The sequence below is a fragment of the Hyperolius riggenbachi genome, chromosome 6, assembly GCF_040937935.1.
Source record: "Hyperolius riggenbachi isolate aHypRig1 chromosome 6, aHypRig1.pri, whole genome shotgun sequence".
Lineage (NCBI taxonomy): Eukaryota > Metazoa > Chordata > Amphibia > Anura > Hyperoliidae > Hyperolius > Hyperolius riggenbachi.
The window spans coordinates 284,493,125-284,506,019 of NC_090651.1; the positions used below are offsets into that span (position 1 = coordinate 284,493,125).

General features: G+C 41.6%; 1 protein-coding gene across 1 annotated transcript in view; it reads right to left on the reverse strand.

The window, feature by feature from the left end:
• Positions 1-10,232, reverse strand: part of LOC137521560 (carotenoid-cleaving dioxygenase, mitochondrial-like) — a 104,811-nt gene extending 94,579 nt beyond the window's left edge. Inside the window, exon 1 of the mRNA XM_068240957.1 lies at positions 10,065-10,232. Within this exon, the coding sequence (XP_068097058.1) occupies positions 10,065-10,101 (37 nt within the window). The 5' untranslated portion in view covers positions 10,102-10,232. The remainder of the gene's footprint in view (positions 1-10,064) is intronic.
• Between the last annotated feature and the right edge of the window lie 2,663 nt (positions 10,233-12,895).

The window sequence follows — 12,895 nt, forward strand, 5'->3', positions numbered from 1 at the left end:
AGATAGGTAATATAATCTCTTACCCACCCTGTTTTAAAAGAACAGGCAAATGTTTGTGATTCATGGGGGCTGCCATCTTTGTCATGGGGGCAGCCATCTTTTTGGTTGAAAGGAGGTGACAAGGAGCACAGTTCCAACTGTCCTGTGTCCTGATTACCCCTCCCAGCTGCACACACTAGGCTTCAAATGTCAAATTCAAAATGTAAAAAAAAAAAAAAATTGCACCAAAACAGCAGAACGAGAACAACAACATCAGAAATCCCATCATGCTTTGCACAGCATCAGGGGAAAAAAGCCCGGGCAGTTTTCTTCTGTGCAGCTAAAAATGAGGCTTGTATAAGAGAAACAAAGTTCTGATGCTGTGAAACTGTTAAAGAAACACCAAGCCTTTTCAGTGCTGCTGAGTCGATTTTTAGTCCGGAGGTTCACTTTAATTACCGGTATATATGTTCTGGATGTATAGCCCGCCTCATTGTCTTTCTGTATATGTCTGGATCTGTGTTAAAGTGGTGATATGTAAATACCTTCTGTTTTAAGAATACATTTTTGTCTATGTGCTAGTCCTTATTCAGTTCACTTAGTGTTCCACTCCTGATAGTGAAGGTCCTTCACTTGGCTATCCACTTCTGGAAGTCTTCTGAACTATTAATGTCTTCTTTTTATTCAGCAGGTAGTATATTTATTGCTAACTGCACCAACGGAGTTCCCAGCCTCTAGTTGTATTTCTGATCTACTTGTTGCACTGTCATGGCCCTTTTACCCCTTTCCAAAGGAACGGACTACTGAATCAGTTCAGGACTCAGTTGAGATATCCTGCCCTGCAATTCCACACAGCTGTCATTTGTGCACACTGAATAATATTATCAACACACGTAGGGTGTACAAGACAGTTCAGGATTGCCAGGCTGGCAGCGGCCGGCACTCAAGTCAGCTATCAAGTCAGGTGAGCTATCAGTTAAGGTGAGGAGGAGGCCTCCCCTTAAATGCATATACTGTATAGGTTTTGTTTAGACCAACTAATAATTCTCCAGGAGAGCTTCTATTCTTTACAAAATGAAACCTTATCAGTTTACCTCAACTCCTAAACTGCCCTTCTGTTGATACCTGCTGGAGGAACATTTTTTTTTTTTACGATTAGTATAATTACTAATCAGACTTTACCATAAATATCAGACCTTGCAGGACAGTTTTACCCCCCAAAATGTCACTAGGACCATTCTTAATAAATTAAAATCCCCCTTCATTGCTGATGTAATCTGTATGGCTGGAAGCCGCACGTTATCCATGCGTTGCCGTGGGTACAGCAAAGTCAATCTGTATGTTTCACTTTTACTGTTAATGTGCAGTTTTAGCAGTAACGTAACATAACGCCTTTGTTGATTTTAATAAAGAGTCTTGTGTGGAGACCCATCGGAGGAGCGTGGATTACTGCATATCATTTATTACACGCTGAAAATCACGAAAAGGGAGGAAGATCTGTTTTGATCCCAGTGGTAAAGGCACATCCCCCTGGAGTGCAGCACGAGGTGGAAACTGCACAGTGTTTAGACAGTGCTGAGCACTATGTACGCTCTCTTTATTTGTTTTTATTATAGGGTGTCATATCTCTGCTGAAGATTAGGACTACGTATGCGCAGCAAGTGACTTTTGGATTTGTGTTGATTGATTGGAGTAGGGCGACTCTGAAACTAGGTGCGATCCCCTATTGTGCATTATTTATTTGTGGAGCGCAGTATTTTCAAATCATATTGTAAATATTTCCTTTTAAACAATAACAGTTGCCTGGCAGTCCTGCTGATCTCTCTGGAACCATTATTGTCTGAATCACAAACTTGAACAAGCATGCAACTTATCCAGTTAGACTTCAGTCAGAACACCTCATCTGCATGCTTGTTCGGGGTTTATGGCTAAAAGTATTGGAGACAGAGGATCAGCAGGACTGCCAGGCAATATGCATTGTTTTAAAAGGAAATAGATATGTCAGTCTCTATATCACATTCATCTTGGGTACCCTTTAAGATGTGTAAAAATGAGAGGACCTTTGGACACACTTCTGGATGATCAGTTTCCTGAAAGTAAAATACAGACCAACATACATGCACGTACTCAGTGGATAAGGAAAGAAAAAAAGAGCTGGCACACGATCTTGGTTCAAAGCACAGTGGTCTGCCTATGGAGCTTGTAGTGTGCACCACCAATTGAGAGTAATGCCCATACAGTAGAAAAACATTGCTGGGCACCAAAAAAAAGTGTTTCAAAATGTATTGACAGACCACTCACAGAGAGATTACAGGCAGATGGAGTAAGATGGCCAAACAGCTGGTTTACAGGGTTACCCGCTTCCTCAAAGACCAAAGGATACATGCATGTACTGCGGTTCTGGCACTCAATCATGTGGCGAAAAGTAGATGACGGATGGAAGGACTGATCGAGATGAGAGGTCAAGGCAGGTGAAAGACTAAGATTAGTCATGTAACAGGTAGAGGTTGGGCACTTTTATGCAGAGAGAGGGGCTTGTAAGTAATCCGGAAAAGTTGGGACGCCTGTAGAAATTGGTAGTAACAACTTTCAAGACTTGATTTATCTCCATTGCTGCACAACAGCTGTTTCTGGTTTTCTGCAATAGCCAATTTGTATAATTCTGAAATGTATATTATTTTCCAGTTTTGGGATCTCTTTTCATTCCTCTGGCATGCACCACTTACCTTTGTACAATCTCAAGCTGTTCATTGGACTTGAACTGCTTGAATTTCAATAAAAAACAAACAAAAAACAAAACAAAAAAAAACCATACACTTCCATGCATGCCCATAAGGATAGTGGATTCGATGATGGACTCTTAATACAAAGGAAGAATGAATATTACCGGAAGGATCCCATGAGTTTTTCTCTGGGACATAGCCAGGAAGTTAATTTCTCAATAGCAATACATTTTAGACCCAGTTTCTTAGCTTGACAGTGTCTCTAGAGGATGGTGGTGGATAAGCAGACCAGATAACCTGGACTAAAACTGGGTGCTTTTTGTCAGTGTCTGTTGTAGTGGGTGGCCATTTGTTGCGCCTGCTTGAGTAATAACTGCAATTTATGTTTGTTGTTTTTTTTTTAATTATTAGTCTGTGCTAAACAGTAGGCAACAGATGTTTGGAGGAGATTAGGCAAGGCTAAAGTCTGAAAACTGCCATACTTGGCATAGATGGAGACTAATAGAATGTGGCGTAGCTAGAGATCATGGGGCCCCATAGCAAAACTTTCATGGGCCCCTCAGATGTAGGCACTCTTAAGCAATATCACCTGCCCCTATCCTATGGATAAAAGTTAATTGGTCAATTACATTCTGCACTGCACATAGTTCATGGGCACAGAGACAAAATCAGAGAGTGGAGAAATGCAAGAAAGTTAGTGGTGATAATGAAGTACCTCCTGGGACCCTTATGCTCCAGGGCCCTATAGCAGCTGCTATGGTTATTGCTACGCCCCTGCTACTAGAGGAATGCAGGGAATTGCTGTAGGCAGACCCTGCTATTAAAAGAAACAATGCCCAGCCTTCTTGGGGTGCAGAAATGAAGCATCTCTAGTATTGCTTTAGGTTTTGATTAGTGCCCGTGCACAAAGCGTTACATGTGGGCTTTTTCATGCATGCCCATAATGCATGCAGGCCTGGATGGAGCATCTGGGAAGACTGCAGTCACTGGAGGGGTTACAGTCATTGTCAGGTTCCTGGGAGTACTTGAAAGATAAGCTCACAAATAGAGATGTCGCGAACGGTTCACCTGCGAACGGTTCCAGGCGAACTTTGGGGGTTCGCATGCAGGCGAACTTTTGCGGAAGTTCGATTCGCCCCATAATGCTCTATTGAGCAAAACTTTGACCCTCCATATCACTGTCAGCAGACACATTATTGCCAAACACACTGCTCTCCCTCCTCCAAGCAAGGTCCCTATACCATTTGACTCAGTTGTCTGCCTACACTAATTAGTTATGGGACAGCTGCTACACACTATGCTAGGGAGATTTTATTAGCCCTCCTCCCCTTCTACCTATTCCCTCCTTGCTCCTACCGGAGGGAGGAGGGTCTCATCTCATCAGTAAGCTAGCATCTATTCAGTAGGAGACCTTAGGCAAGTCTTCCTAACACTGCTACTGCCTATAGAGCATGCCCTAGTGGCTGCAGCTCGGGTGCTTTGAGTCCGCCAGGAGAAAAGTGTGATATAAATGTTATTTGTCTTGTCTACTTTTTCTCTTGTATTGAGCATAAATGGTAAATTTTAGGCCAGCTTCAGTTACTACTGTTGTGGTACAGTGGTTAGGGTGCATGCCCACCACACAGTGAGACCCAGGTTCAAATCCCAGCCAATGTGAGTTGGCTTTTATGCTACAAATCCTTAAAGGGAACCTAAACGGAGAAGGATATGGATTTTTCATTTTAAAATAATACCAGTTGCCTGAATCGCCTGCTGATCCTGTGTCTCTAATACCTTTAGCCACAGCCCCTGAACAAGCATGCAGATCAGGTGCTCTGACTGAAGTCAGACTGGATTAGCTGCATGCTTGTTTCAGGGTGTGATTCAACCACTATTGCAGTCACAAAGATCAGCTGGACTGCCAGGCAACTGGTATTGTTTACAGGAAACATCCATATCACTCTCAGTTAAGGTTCCCTTTAAGCAAACTAATGTTTCTATTGCATTGAGCATAAATGGTAAATTTTAGGCCAGCTTCAGTTACTACTGTAGTGGTACAGTGGTTAGGGTGACTTGCCCACCACACAGTGAGATCTGGGTTCGATTCCCAGCCATGGTATGATGTAAACTGGTTTTTGAAATAGTATAATTCCCTGGCAGATGAGACCCTCCTCCCTCCGGTAGGAGGGAATAGGTAGAAGGGGAGGAGGGAGGAGGGGACCCACAAGAGGCTAATTAAAATCTCCCTAGCAGAGTGTGTAGCAGCTGTCCCATAACTAATTAGTGTAGGCAGACAACTGAGTCAAATGGTATAAGGACCTTGCTTGGAGGAGGGAGGGAGGGTCCTCCAGCAGTGATGTGTATTTCACTCAATCAGGTGTGCCTTCAGGTATTAGAGCTCTTGAAACATGTTTTCTATCATTTTTCCAGCCGGTAGAATTTTTTAAAATTTTCAAAGTTCGCCTCCCCATTGAAGTCTATTGCGGTTCGCAAACTTTTTCGCGAACCGAACCTTTCGCGGAGGTTCGCGAACAGGGTTCGCGAACCTAAAATCGGAGGTTCGCGACATCTCTACTCACAAACAGAGCTAATACAGGTAGATGTGGTCAATGTAGCCACATTCCACACACTCTTATATCCACACATGCAGGAGGACCAACCAATATTTGCCAATATATCCACTCAGTAAGCGACCAAATAATGGCCTTTTCTTTGTTGTTTCCAATCATATTACAGTATGGATATACAGTGCATCTGGAAAATATTCACAGCACATCACTTTTTCAACATTTTGTTATGTTACAGCCTTATACCAAAATGGATTAAATTAATATTTTCCTCGGAATTTCGCACACAGCGTCTGTTGTGTTGGTAAACGCCCCCTGCTGTGATGACATGCCGTCACATCATCACAGGGGGCACGATTACCAAGCAAATGGACGCCTGGGACAGGAAGAAGATAGAGGCTGCGGGGGATCGTGGAAGTTGAGTTGTAACTACGCTATACTTGCTCCCCCTGCCACTGCGCCCACCCTCCTGCCACTCAATCTGGCGCCACGGGCGATTGCGCAGTTCACACGCCCGTAGAAATGGGCCTGGTAATCGGATTCAAGTCTGGGTTCTGGCTGGGCCACACAAGGACATTCACAGAGTTGTCCTAAAGCCACACCTTTGATATCTTGGCTGTTGAACCCTCCTCCCAGTCTGAGTTTAAGAGTGTTCTGGAGCAGGTTTTCATCCAGGATGTCTCTGTACATTGCTGCAATCATCTTTCCCTTTATTCTGACTAGTCTCCCAGTTCCTGCCGCTGAAAAACATCCCCATAACATGACTCTGCCACCACCATGCTTCACTGTAGTTATGATATTGGCCTGGTGATGAGCTGTGCCTGGTTTCCTCTGAATGTGACACCTGTGTCATCAGATCCAGACAGCTGGGAGATCAAATTACACTAGATAATTACTTGCTGAGAACGGAGAACTAGACAGGCTGTTCTCTATAACCACATGCAGAGTGGACACAGAGTGGATTTCTTTGTGTTCTCCTTCTCTCTTGTGCAAGTGTTCAGGTCAGCTTTAAGTGTTACATGTCTAAGGAACACTATCGATTAACATGTTTTTTAAACTGGGATTGAGAGAGTTCCTGAAGTGCTGGTAAATAATATTGTATACATTTGACTTGCTTATCTCTTTTGTTTACTGTATCAAATTCCTTTCACTCTTAACTGACGGCAAGTCTGGTCAAATCTGAGGGCAGAGTGAACCATGAGGGGAGGGGGGAATTCCCTTGCAGTACATCTGTTAACCCTGTGTGTGAGAAAGCTCTCAGCAGCTGCCTGTGTCCTGTGTCTCTGACTGAAGTGTTTGAAGAGTGCAGAGGAAATGTAACTTGTTATAAACATTTGTAATTGTCTATGACACCAAAGCTAGCTTTTCATACCTTTCTTTTGCTTTCAGACAAAAATACTTTGTAATCTGATATGCAAAAAAACAACACTGGCTGTGCATTGAAGCAGACACCCCTTTTGAGAAAATGTTGGAGGGGAATGTTTACACAGCTACTTAGACATTATTTGTACATTGTGATTTTACAACACTTGGTTTGTTAGTGTTCCTTTAAGCAAGTTACGTTATTTTCTTAAATATGTGAATTATGTAAAAGTACTATGTAAAATATGTAAACCTGGTAAATGTAATGTGCACACATCAAGTCTGTCATACTTCTGTGCATATACCCCAAATCATATTATATACAGTATATTCTCTTTATATTGTACATATATGCACGGTCTTTCAATAACTTGCTGTGTATCTTGCTAGGTCTCCTCTGCAGACAGTGGATCCAAGTGCACCTACCCAATAGCTCATATATCTGTGAGTAGGTGAGGAAGAGGCTGAAAAGTTGAGTTATCCCAAGTGTCTAATGCTGGGTACACACGTTGCAATTCCCCGCTTGATCCGCGGGATCGATTAGATCGATTTGATTATTTCCAACATGTTCGATCAGGTTTCGATGGATACAGCCATCAATTTTGCATATTAACCACTTAAGCCCAACTGGACGAGATTTCTCGTCCAGTTGGGCTGCGCGCACTCCCGCGGGACACGCGCGCGCCCGCGGGCCCCCCCGTGCGCGCCCCCGCTACTGGCCGCTAGCCCACCGATCAGTGAAAGGGATTATAAATCCCTTTCGCTGATCGGACCCCCCAGGAGAAAGGCCGACAGCGTCTCTTCAGACGCTGCGGCTTTTCTGAGCTCTGGTCTCCTTTCTTCTGCCTGGGAGCGAGATCGATCGCTCCCAGGACTTTTTGATTCTGGCCATCTTGTGGCCAAATAGCAAATTACACCCCAAAAAATTTTTTTTTTTAAGAATAAACCTATAAATATATTAAAAAAAACCCTGTTTACCTCCCACACCAAAAAATACCCACATACAAGTTTAAATTAAAAAAAAAAAAATTACAATAATAAAAAACAAAAACATAAATAGTTACCTAAGGGTCTGAACTTTTTAAATATTCATGTCAAAGGAGTATATCAATATGATTTAATAAATTATGGGCTTCTAAACAGTGATGGACGCAAAACGGAAAAAATGCACCTTTATTTCCAAATAAAATATTGTCGCCATACATTGTGATAGGGACATAATTTTACCGGTGAAATACCCGGGGCATATGGGCAAATACAATACGTGAGTCCTATGGGAGAAAAGCGCTATAGAAATGTTATTGTATTATTGTATTGTATTGTAATTATGGAGGCATGTATTATTTTAAAACTATAATGGCTGAAAACTGAGAAATAATGAATTTTTTCCATTTTTTTCTTATTCTTCCTGTTAAAATGCATTTACAGTAAAGTGGCTCTTAGCAAAATATACCACCCACAGAAAGCCTAATTGGTGGCGGAAAAAACAAGATATAGATCAATTAATTGTGATGAGTAGTGATAAAGTTATTGGCAAATGAATGGGGGGTGAAAGTTGCTCGGATGTAAAAAAATTTCAACCCTTCGGGCTTAAGTGGTTAAGTATGCAAAATCGACGGCTGTATCCATCGAAACCCGATTGAACATGTTGGAAATAATCGAATCGATCTAATCGATCCCGTGGATCGAGCGGGAAATCGCAACATGTGTACCCAGCATTATAATGGTGAAGAATTGATAGGTTGTACATAAAGGACAACTGAAGTAAGAGGGACATGGAGGCTGCCATATATATTTCCTTTTAAACAATACCAGTTCCCTGGCAGCCCTGTTGATCTATTTGTCTGCAGCAGTGTTTGAATAACACCAGAAACAAGCATGCATCTAATCTTGTCAGATCTGACAAAAATGTCAGAAACACCTGATCTGTCTATGCTTGCCCAGGGTCTATAGCTAAAAGTATTAGAGGCAGATGATCAGCAGGATAGCCAGGCAACTATCATTGCTTATAAGGAAACAAATATGGCACCCTCCAAATCCCTCTTGTTACAGCTGCCCTTTAACTGCACACATGCTCCAACTGAAATGATGAAGGTTTCGTTTTTAGAGAAGTTCAATATTATCATCATTATTACTGTGTATCTAAATACAGGAGAATCTCGTAACAGTAAACTCAGATATAGTAGACCTCAAATATAGTAAATGTCTGATATAGTAAACTACTTGGCTGGTCCCTTGGAGATTACTATACAGGGATTCTACTATAATACAGAGCTTTACAAAATACAAAGTCATCTCGTTAACTGTTCCTTAGTGGAGCTCACAATATAACCCCTATCACAGCCATAGTCTATGTCCCTATCATAGACTAAGGTCAATATTAGAGGAAGTCAAATAACTTACAAACACTTTGTTAGGATGTGGGAGAAAAGTTCTGTCTGCGATTCAAACCTGAGATTAGAGATGGCCATGTCTAGGAGAACTCACGGAGAAGCATGTGATCAGTTTGGTCAGGTGATAGATATTCCAGTCTCTGATTTGCCAGTCATGGTCATGTGGTAAAGCAGGATGTGTTAACGGCAAACCAGAGCCTTGCAAATCTATCAGCTGATCAAACAAATCACATGCTCCTTATGAGTTTTCCCAGACATGACTATCACTACCAGATATTCTACAGCTGCAAAGCGAGAATGCTTGTCACTATGCCACCGTGCTGTACAAGTAATAGAACTGAACCTTTACCATTTCCCACACTGTCAAAATACTGCAAAAAAGTATTACATCTGACCTGTTACAGTAAAGTTTCACATATAGGAGGAATCAGTAGTTATTTGTGACTATGCTTTTGTGTGTGTGTGTACATATATATATCCATATGCTAAGTGAGCATGTTTACAGCACAAAGGAATTAGGGTGAACCCCCCCCCCCCCCCCCCCCGGCACAAAGGAGTTAGGGTGAAACGCCCCCCCATCCGGCATCAAAGTTTTTACTGTTGCAATCTCCAATTATTTTTAACATTAGGTCATATCTGCTTTAACATAATACTGTGCTCCTCATTTGCAATTGCACTGTATACATGAAATAACTAGTTATCAAAGTACAAGGTATTGCTAAAACCACTTTAACATGATAACCAGGAATTTTGAGACTGAAGCCGATGAGTACAGAAACATTTAAAAATACTTTTTTATCTAGTGACTTTCAACAATGCTTTGAAAAGACTACTATACTGAAATGAATAAGCAGGTGTGTAATGCAACCCCAGAGTAAAGACTGGGTAGACCATGTAAATAGCTAATTAGAGGCTATTAATAAACGTACTCCATGAGGTAAATTCTACTTACTTGCTCAATACAGCAAATATAGGTGTATTGTCATCAATTGCTGTTGGTATATTTAAAGTGTATGGCACACAGCTGCATCATTGAATTCACAAACTACTATTGATGTTACCTGGAATGTTGTAAATTGCAGATAAAATATAATCCATCTCTAGCTTAGCGATTGTGTAGATTACGGAGTAGCTTCCTGGTTGTTGTGTAGAGATGCAGTGTAGCGAAAGCTGATTGGATTGTTGGACATCAGCAGAATCCTCTGTTTGCTGTTAGCTTCTGGAGGCTGCCTAGCTCTGTGTGTAGCTGCCAGGCACTGCTCTTCAAATTTAAAGCCTGATGCTGCAGTACCGCCTGTGACCTCATTATCCTATCTCTTAAAGGGATCACAAGATCATCTTGACATTGTATGCATGTAAATGTGAAAGTGTGTAGCAGAACTAATAGGGGGTCATGTTTTTAAAAACATTGATTATATGCATAGATTGGGAGATACCGGTAAGTATTGTTGTAGAAATGCTTATTGCATAATTGTCCTTGTTATACACAAACTGTTATTTCAGAAACAAGTTTACAGTATAGAGGTCATGCAAACATACGCAAAAAAGACTTCTCTGTTCAGGGCTCACTTTTCTTCTACCTCATGCTCCACTAACCACTTTCTTCCTTTTTTTTTGATTGCTAACAGCATTGTAAATCTTATTTTTGCTACCTATTTTTTCAGATAGTACTTTTTTGCTGTTTCAGTTACTATGGACCCCCCCTCCCCCAGCAGTGCTGGTGGTTTTTTGATTGGTTGAGTGGGGAGTTTTTTTGTTTATTTTTCACAAATTATGACTGTATATATTACTTCTGATGAAGCCCTTTATGGGTGAAGCATGTCAAGAAATGTATGTTTGAAGGTGTGTTTACCACCTCACTGTATTACCAGTCATTTGCGAGTGTAAGGTCAGTAATGCTTGGTGGGCTGGTGTATTTACACTGTTCAGGTCTGGCTTACCGATATAGCCCAGTCTGATAATATAATAATATTATTATTATAATAACAATCAGTACCTGATAATCAGTACATCAGTATTTATCTTAAACCTCACCATAGTACCCTACCTGGTGATTTACCACTCACATTGTCGTATATGTGCCAATATTTTGATGCATTCTGTATATCGCTGTGTATAGTCTTTGTATATATATATACACAGTAGCTTGCAAAAGTATTCGGCCCCCTTGAAGTTTTCCAAATTTTGTCACATTACTGCCACAAACATGAATTAATTTTATTGGAATTCCATGTGAAAGACCAATACAAAGTGGTGTACACATGAGAAGTGGAAAATCATATGATTCCAAACATTTTTTTTACAAATAAATAACTGCAAAGTGAGGTGTGCATAATTATTTAGCCCCCTGAGTCAATACTTTGTAGAACCACCTTTTGCTGCAATTACAGCTGCCAGTCTTTTAGGGTATGTCTCTACCAGCTTTGCACATCTAGAGACTGAAATCCTTGCCCATTCTTCTTTGCAAAACAGCTCCAGCTCAGTCAGATTAGATGGACAACGTTTGTGAACAGCAGTTTTCAGATTTTGCCACAGATTTGGATTTAGATCTGGAATTTGACTGGGCCATTCTAACACATGGATATGTTTTGTTTTAAACCACTCCATTGTTGCCCTGGCTTTATCTTTAGGGTCGTTGTCCTGCTGGAAGGTGAACCTCCACCCCAGTCTCAAGTCTTTTGCAGACTCCAAGAGGTTTTCTTCCAAGATTGCCCTGCATTTGGCTCCATCCATCTTCCCATCAACTCTGACCAGCTTCCCTGTCCCTGCTGAAGAGAAGCACCAGCAGAACATAATACTGCCACCACCATATTTGACAGTGGAGATGGTGTGTTCAGAGTGATGTGCAGTGTTAGTTTTCCGCCACACATAGCGTTTTGCATTTTGGCCAAAAAGTTCAGTTTTGGTCTCATCTGACCAGAGCACCTTCTTCCACATGTTTACTGTGTCCCCCACATGGCTTGTGGCAAACTGCAAACGGGACTTCTTATGCTTTTCTGTTAACAATGGCTTTCTTCTCACCACTCTTCCATAAAGGCCAATTTTGTGCCGTGCACGACTAATAGTTGTCCTATGGACAGATTCCTCCACCTGAGCTGTAGATCTCTGCAGTTTGTCCAGAGTCACCGTGGGCCTCTTGACTGCATTTCTGATGAGCGCTCCCCTTGTTCGGCCTGTGGTTTAGGTGGACGGACTTGTCTTGGTAGGTTTACAGTTGTGCCATGCGCCTTCCATTTCTGAATGATCGTTTGGACAGTACTCCGTGGGATGTTCAAGGCTTTGGAAATCTTTTTGTAGCCTAAGCCTGCTTTAAATTTCTCAATAACTTGATCCCTGACCTGTCTGGTGTGTTCTTTGAACTTCATTGCGTTGTTGCTCCCAATATTCTCTTAGACAAGCTCTGAGGTCGTCACAGAGCAGCTGTATTTGTACTGACATTAGATTACACACAGGTGCACTCTATTTAGTCATTAGCACTCATCAGGCAAAGTCTATGGGCAACTGACTGCACTCAAACCAAAAGGGGGCTAAATAATTACGCACACCCCACTTTGCAGTTATTGATTTGTAAAACATGTTTGGAATCATGTATGATTTTCGTTCCACTTTTCTTGTGTACACCACTTTGTATTGGTCTTTCATGTGAAATTCCAATAAAATTGATAAAATTGATTCATGTTTGTGGCAGTAATGTGACAAAATGTGGAAAACTTCAAGGGGGCCGAATACTTTTGCAAGCGTGTGTGTGTGTGTGTGTGTGTATATATATATAAAATTTTAATCTGACTCACTAAAGGTTATATTTCAATGCGTATAGGGGCTTTTGTTCTGTAGGGAACACGTATTTGCTATCCACCTAGCCCCCGCCTCCCCCCCCCCCCAGTATTTGTCC